A 7427-nucleotide genomic window follows, 5' to 3' on the forward strand; every position below is an offset into this window, starting at 1 on the left:
AAATGCTAAGATTTATGAAATATATATTGTGATCCTTAAGTAATCAGCAATTAGGGCCTTATAAACACCATAAGAAGTGCCCTCGTAGGCGAAAATAGACAGTTTGCCAGCTGTTTAATTGTCACCCTTGACCCATTATATCCCTCCTACTCTCACTGGTTCTTCATGTCCAGGCACACGCCCAACGTATTTGTCCACCAGAGTGAAGGGAAGGCATAGGTCCACAAGTGCCATGGGTAAGTGTATGTATAACTGAGGTCTGGGTGCTCTAAAACAATAGGTGATTAAAGCCATAGCATATTAAATTGTTTCATGTTGATAAATAGACGTCGTAATCTAATAGTTACTATTTTTATAAAAGCAGTTATGAAGTGGAACTATAAATTGCCCCTGGTTTCATTTATTTAATAGTAAAGATTGTCTCTTATCAATCGTTAAGAAAGTGAAAGTAAGGCACTGATGAGGGTGTACGTTGCTGTGTTACTTTGTGGTCTTGGCAAGTGGCCGGTAATGCTGAATTAATAAATCACTAGCAGACACAACTCAGCGCTCCCTCTCTTTATCCAAATATGTACTTCAGAGACTTATATCAAATCGTTTCAAAGAAACAGCAATTTGTACCACCCCACTATAATCCACTGCATCCTGGGAAGCAATTTTAATTCCATTTGAGTTTGAGAAATCATATCCCCAACCCTGAACACTGGCATTTGTGCACTGGGAGAGGTTTAGAAAATAAGTAAAGAGAAAGAGAAAAGGGAGAAAGACAAGAAGTAAAAAACTGAGCTTGGTGAATTTTAAAAACATCCATCTATAATGAGCAAGAGACATTTTCAGTAAAGCATTTCTGAAGGTGAAAAAGTAAAATTCCTGTTGCCTTTCGAAAGCCAACCATTTTTGTCATTCTTAAAAAAAAAAAAAAAAAAAAAAAAAAAAATAGATAGCCAGCAGATTAAAGGAACTCCATTTATAAAAATCAAATGAACTTCTAACAAAGCTTGTTTGGGACATGAATAAATCATCTGGTCATGAATTATTCATTATTATCAAGAAACAAGCTGGGATTCCAGGAACTGGACTTAGGGGGGTGCTGAAACTGGGGAGGGAGAGAGTTCATTATCTCATACTCACCACAGAAGCAAGAAGACAGGCCACGGAGTGCCATCATCGGATGCAGACCTTGCTAGGGCCCCATTCGAGTTTCAGGGGACACTTCAGCAGTCTTTACACCCCAAAGCAAATAGAGTTTAATCCATAGAACCTTCCTTTAGAAAATTGCATGCACTCAGTAACAGACAATAATTTTTGAGCACTGGTTCTTTTGTTTTTTAAGTGCATGACATACATAGAGAAAACGAACTGTGTGCAAAAGCTACTAGGGGCTGCAAATTTGCATTTAAAGGAGATAGTTAGAAAATTCCTTAATGTTAGATTGTAAATAGTAGTCTGATCTACTCATTCATGGCTTTGGGGGTTGGATTTGTAATTGGGGTGGGAGAAAGAAGAGAGAAAGGGAGCTTCTCAGATTTAATCAACTAATCAATGGATATGTGTGTTGCAGGTCCAAACTGCTTTGCAGGAACTACAATAATTCCAGCTGGCATTGAAGTGAAAGTGGATGAATGTAACATCTGTCACTGTCACAACGGGGACTGGTGGAAGCCGGCTCAGTGTTCAAAGCGTGAATGCCGAGGCAAGCAGACTGTGTAGAACAAACTCCCAACCGACGATGAGTTCTTAGGAGACGACGCTATGGCTTCTACTCTGCACATATTTAAAATAAAACAAAAGAAACAAACAAACTCCTGCCAGCTATAACAGGGTCACCAGCAAAATCTTTTAGGGTTGACAAAAAAGTGAATATTTTACTAAGAGAAAATTTCATTCTCTCTTGCTATATAAAACATATATAGTATATCGCGATCAAACCCGCTTTTGTAATCACACATGCTTGATGGTGACTTGACGACTGGATTTCTAGAACAAAACGAAGAAATAGCCGCGTACAGCCTCCTTCTCTGGTGAAACCGCGAACCTGCCAGCTCACAACCCAACGAATTAATCCGTTTTTACTCTCCTGTACATCATACATGGCATTTTTCTCTTGTAGTATTTCTTTTTCCTTTTTAGAGTCCAAGGGGCCAGATTTGACTGCACAGTAAAGTTTTGAGTTATGTCAAACAAGCTTTGGTAAAGAAATGTCGGGGATGAGGACACTTCCTGACCAGGAAAACCAAAAGCATCCAACCAATCACTCCCCTTGAGTGAATCATGACCTGTAGGTTAAGAAAAGAGAGGCACACACAGATGGACCCACAGCTGGGCAGGGCAGGGCACTGGTGCTTGGTGCATTATTGGGGGGGCACCCAATTTGATTCTTACAAACCACACATTTCATCTGCAAAACCTTGAAACTGCCAATCAAAAACTAACATGTGAAGAACACCATGAACTCGACTAAAGAATCCAAAGGAAATGGGTTTTCAAAATTGTAGCGTTAATCACCAGACTTTCACATGATGCTGAATTTGAGTTCAACTTGTAACACTCTAAACCCTCTCTGTCACCTGGCAGTATAAATACCAGAACCAGGGTGGGTAGCCCCACTGTGAATCTGAATCCTTCTGAACACTACTGGCTTTTGAGATCAGATTTGGCTGGAAGCCAGTAGTACACACAGGCAGTTTTTATGGTTTAGGACGTGTTTGCCATGTTAATGACCACTCAGCCCTATGTCTAAAACACAGATTCAGGACACTTTTTCCACCTCAAGTGCTGATTTCAATTAAAGATTAGGGTAGAGTGAGTCTTGCACAATATAATTCCATTTGTTGAACATTTTTTAAAATGTATATATTAGATACGGAACAATTAAAGTGAACCTTTGAAGAGTCTCAAGGCTGCCCTGGCAATGCTGCTGGCATAGTAACAGAAAAAATAAAATACACAGGGTATCTGCTGCCACCTCGATTCAAGTGCAAATGTAGCAATTCTGAAATCACGTGGCATAGTTAGTTGCTTATTCCACTCTCCTGTCTTGAAAACCCTGGCACAGATCTGGTAGGGTCCTTGAGGAAACTTGAAGGTTGTTTTCATTATCAGTGTTCTTTCCTTTTCTGCTCTCACCCCAGCTCGGGCTTTGCAATAGCTCCTGTGGAGTGCCACATTCTAGAACAAGGTTTTTCAACCTTAGTGGTATTGACATCTTGGGCCAGACAATTCATTGTTGTTGGGGGTTGTCCTGTGCATTTTTAGGATGTTTAGCAGCATCCCTGACCTCTATCCACTAAATACCAATAGTAACACCCTAGTTGGAACACCAAAATGTCTCCAGATGTTTCAAACGTCCTTGAGGGGTGAGGGGAACGGGCTGAATATCAACTGATTGAATAGCCTAGAATAATAAGTATAGAGTGGCTTCTGCCAGAGGACATACGAGGCTCACTCTGGCCGAGTCTATCGCTTTGCTGAGACTCAGCCCTTTGGGAGATGCACAGTCAGCAGCTCTAAGGGGGAGGGCTCAGTCTCCTCCAAAGGGAGTGATGCTTCCCTGCCATAGGTCCACCCTCAGGTCACATTTCCTTTGCCTCATGAACTGGATTTTCATTTAAAATTGTCAGCCTCTCCTTCCTGGAAGCACCTCCTGTCATCAAGAAAGAGTTGTCATTTCCAAAATTAATGTGTTGACAAGTTGGACCTGACACTTCTCACGCACACTGTGCTTACGTTATGATACAAATAGCCATGCGGGTGCCATCCAAGGAAGAACATCAAGCCGCCTTCTCCTAGAACACCAATTTGCACAAGGTTGGTGCCTTTCAATTGCCACCATGGATATATCCTATAGATAGTCATGAATCATTCACAAACAATTCTGCATGATTTATTCCTGCACTCCAAAGTAAAGGCATTCCATACTTCAGCTTGTGTCTAGACAGAGATGTATTATAGAGCTTCCTTTGCCCCGAGGTTGTCTGTTGCCAGCTTAAAACATCTACACTCTTGGGAAAAAAATATAATAAATGACAGGAATAATATTTGAAACTCAGAAAATATTGTTAATGAAGCCATGTAGCATAGTACCCTACCTAGTATTAAGAAGTTACTATGTCCTTTTTAGAAAAACAGAAAGAGAGTGCAGCTGACAAGCCAGGGTACAGAAATTTTGCATCAAAATCTTGGCACAGTGATAGTCCCAGCAAGAATGAACTAGAATGACGTACAATATCCATCAAGAAACATTCTTCACAGAGTTTGCAGAATGAAATCTGCTCTGTGGCCTCTGTTACCAGCTAGAGAAAGAGATTTTTTTTTTTCTTTCTAATGTTTCACTCCAAGCTCTTTCTTTAAGACTTTGCAGCACTGACATTTTTCCCCTTTTAGGGAGAGATGATCCTATACTGTGACAGAATTTCTCATGACCATAAACATTTACAACTTCCTTCTACTGGTGTCATTGAGAAATTCTTTCCAAACTCTGAACAACAGAGTTGTGGTCTCATCTGTTGCGTTTTTTTGTTTTGTTTTATTTTGTTTTTTCTTTTGAAGGTTTTGTTTGCAACCACACTGTCACCTCTGTCCTCATATTCCTCCTCTACCTTTGGTTCTAGGCTTTAACTACAGCTATGTTTAAATAAGGGATCACATCCTGTTTGTCAACTGATGCCTGTTAAAACAAAAAAAGATTCAGTTTCTAAAATCTTTGAAAAATGGTGTGCCTGAAAACTAGTGAGAAAAAAACAAAACCTAAACACTAAACTGTAAAAAGGGGATTCTAGCAACAATATTTGATGTGTAAAGAATATATTATTAAAAATTATTTTGTTAAATATAAAGTGTGTTAACCAGCAAACTTTGTGGTATATTTTCCTTCCTAAATTTCTTCCTTCTGCCTACCTTCACCATTTAATGACTAGTTCTCAGTGACTTCTGTCATCTGAAAGTACATGTGTCATTGGAACTCTATTCAATTAGAATTAAGTGTTAGCTTTAGCATTTGCCTGTGTACAGTTTAATTTTTCATAATATAAGGCAAGGCTGACTTGGGGATTAGAGAGAAAGCTCAAATAAACCAGCAGTGATGGGAAAACATTTTCCTGACCTGTATCCATACACAATACTACTGATAATCTATAATTATTGAGTGTTTGCTCTTTGGCAGGCCCTGTACAATGATACATTGAACCTACTGCATTTTCTTCAATCCATGAAGTATACCTATTATAAGGAAGGGACTCTCATTATCTCTGCTTTGCTGTAAGGGAAACCAAAACACAAAGAGGTTAAGTGATTTGCCCAAGTGGCGAAGCAGGAATTTTGTATTATAAATGTTTTCAAACACACACACAAATCAAGAAAATCATACAAGGAACCTCCATTTACCTGTTGCCCAGATTCAACAGTTAGTAAGCTTTTGCATAATGTTTCATCTATTCTTTTTTTTTTCCCTTTGAGTATTTTAAAGTAAATGTCAAGCATTATATAATTTCACCCCTACATCTTACAGTAATCATCTCTTTAAAAAGAAGGGAGAGTTTCTTACAAAACCATATGTTATATGTTACATTACCAAAACCTAACAAAATTAATAATAATTCCTTAGTAGCCTCTAATATCCAGTCCATTTTCAAATTTCTTCGACTTTCTAAAATAAGAGGAGGAGAGGATATTTGAATGACCCAAACCTTCCATAATACTGCACTTGGTTGTAATGCCTCCTAAGTCCAAAATGAAGATTTTAACCCGGCCAATTGACAGCTGTGAATTCTGACAGACTCCTGGGTTAGTTATTGGAGGGTTTGTGATAGCAAAATTACTCTTTTAAAGTGCCATCTTAAACTCCCTCCTAGATGCTGAGCAGGGCAAGCAGCGGGCAAGAGACTTTCTACCAACTAATCTCTCAGGGGCAGCAAAGAGGACCCAGAGGACACTGCCTTTTATATGTTTGTAAGCTTTCCTCGGGGAGTAAGAGCAAACTGTTATTTTTCTCCTCCTTGAGACAAACATACTGCCTAATACAGAGTAAAACTGAACAATATTTTATAAATTGCCATCATTTTCTGCACTGTTGGAGAATGAAAGCAAAAAGCCAACCACTAAGAAAACGTCAGCATGGAGTCCCCACACATAAGCATCCACACCCCCCCTCCACCAACATTTTCTTAAAACAAGATTAGACTCTTGCTTTTCAGTTTCCCATGTGTCCAATTTTCTGCTCCCTACGTCCCTTGCAAAGGATTGTTTATTGTTCATTTCGAATTCAAGTTTCACAGGAGGGCACTTCAAAGCACAGGACAGAAAGCTATGAACTGTGACAGTCCTGGGTTTGTGGTTATTTGAGGGGTGACGTTGGGAATATTACTCTTTAAAAAAAAAAAAAAAAGGAACCTTTATGGTTTTGGAAGACAAATGCTATCTCTGAGCCAGCAACCTCTCCTATACGTTCTCACCACAGTTGTACAGGATTCATACCTCGAATTGGAGTGACAGTCTTATCAGTGAGCCTCAAAGTGTACTGTCTGCTGTGAACACCCGATTGTCCCTGGTCAACCATATACATCTAGAAGGCATGTTGTTCATCTGATGAACAAGACATAACTTGTGCCATCGTGCCTTTCATAGACTAAGAGTTAAATTAATGGAGTTAAAGGAATTTCTTTCAGTTAATTTTAAGGACTCAAAATTTGTTTTGTATTCCAAATCTGTTTAATTGTGGTAATGATTTGATGGCTTTTTTTATTTTTCAGGCAGGAAAACAAATAAATGTATTATGTATTAAAGAACCAAAGAGTGATGGTGGAAGATAGACAATTTAAAAATGTTTTTGATTTTTTTATTACTTAAGTGTTATAGTAGAGGAAAGAGGAGAAGCTAGAGTTAATAGAAATTAAATTTTAATTTTGAATTTAAAAATTCCAGAGAATGACGGAGTCTACTTTTTAGAGAAAACAACCTCCCAGAAAAATCACCTGAGAGTGCCTCCAAGTCTGGCTTCTTACATAAGTCATCTGTACATTTTGTAAAAGATAATAGATACATACATACATACATACATACATACACACACACACACATACATACATGTGGTTCCACAGCTTTCCTTAATTGCTAGTTTAGTTTTGAGCAGTTTATTTTTTCTTGTCAAAAAATCATTTGTTAAGTCTTACCAGGTAGCCTCAAAGCAAGATATATATATATATATATATATATATATATATATATATAGAGAGAGAGAGAGAGAGAGAGAGAGAGAGAGAGAGAGAGAGAGCCAAAAAAATGTATACACATTTAAGAAAAAAATTGTATTAAAATTGTAATACTCAATATATACCAATAACAAAAGATGAATACAAGTCATGTATATATATTTTTACCACCCCTGGTATAGCTTGTTTTGTGGTGTGGAGAGGCTTTTCCCCATGAATAGC

General features: G+C 38.3%; 1 protein-coding gene across 2 annotated transcripts in view; it reads left to right on the forward strand.

Annotated features, from left to right (window-relative positions):
• VWC2L (von Willebrand factor C domain containing 2 like) overlaps positions 1-7167 on the forward strand; it is a 156996-nt gene extending 149829 nt beyond the window's left edge. For both annotated transcript variants that reach the window (XM_019727030.3, XM_074312786.2), the window contains exon 4: positions 1562-7167. In XM_019727030.3, the coding sequence (XP_019582589.1) occupies positions 1562-1710 (149 nt within the window). In that variant the 3' untranslated portion in view covers positions 1711-7167. The remainder of the gene's footprint in view (positions 1-1561) is intronic.
• Positions 7168-7427: the final 260 nt, after the last annotated feature.

The sequence above is a fragment of the Rhinolophus sinicus genome, chromosome 17, assembly GCF_057876585.1.
Source record: "Rhinolophus sinicus isolate RSI-liver-muscle chromosome 17, RSI-T2T, whole genome shotgun sequence".
NCBI classification, from domain to species: domain Eukaryota; kingdom Metazoa; phylum Chordata; class Mammalia; order Chiroptera; family Rhinolophidae; genus Rhinolophus; species Rhinolophus sinicus.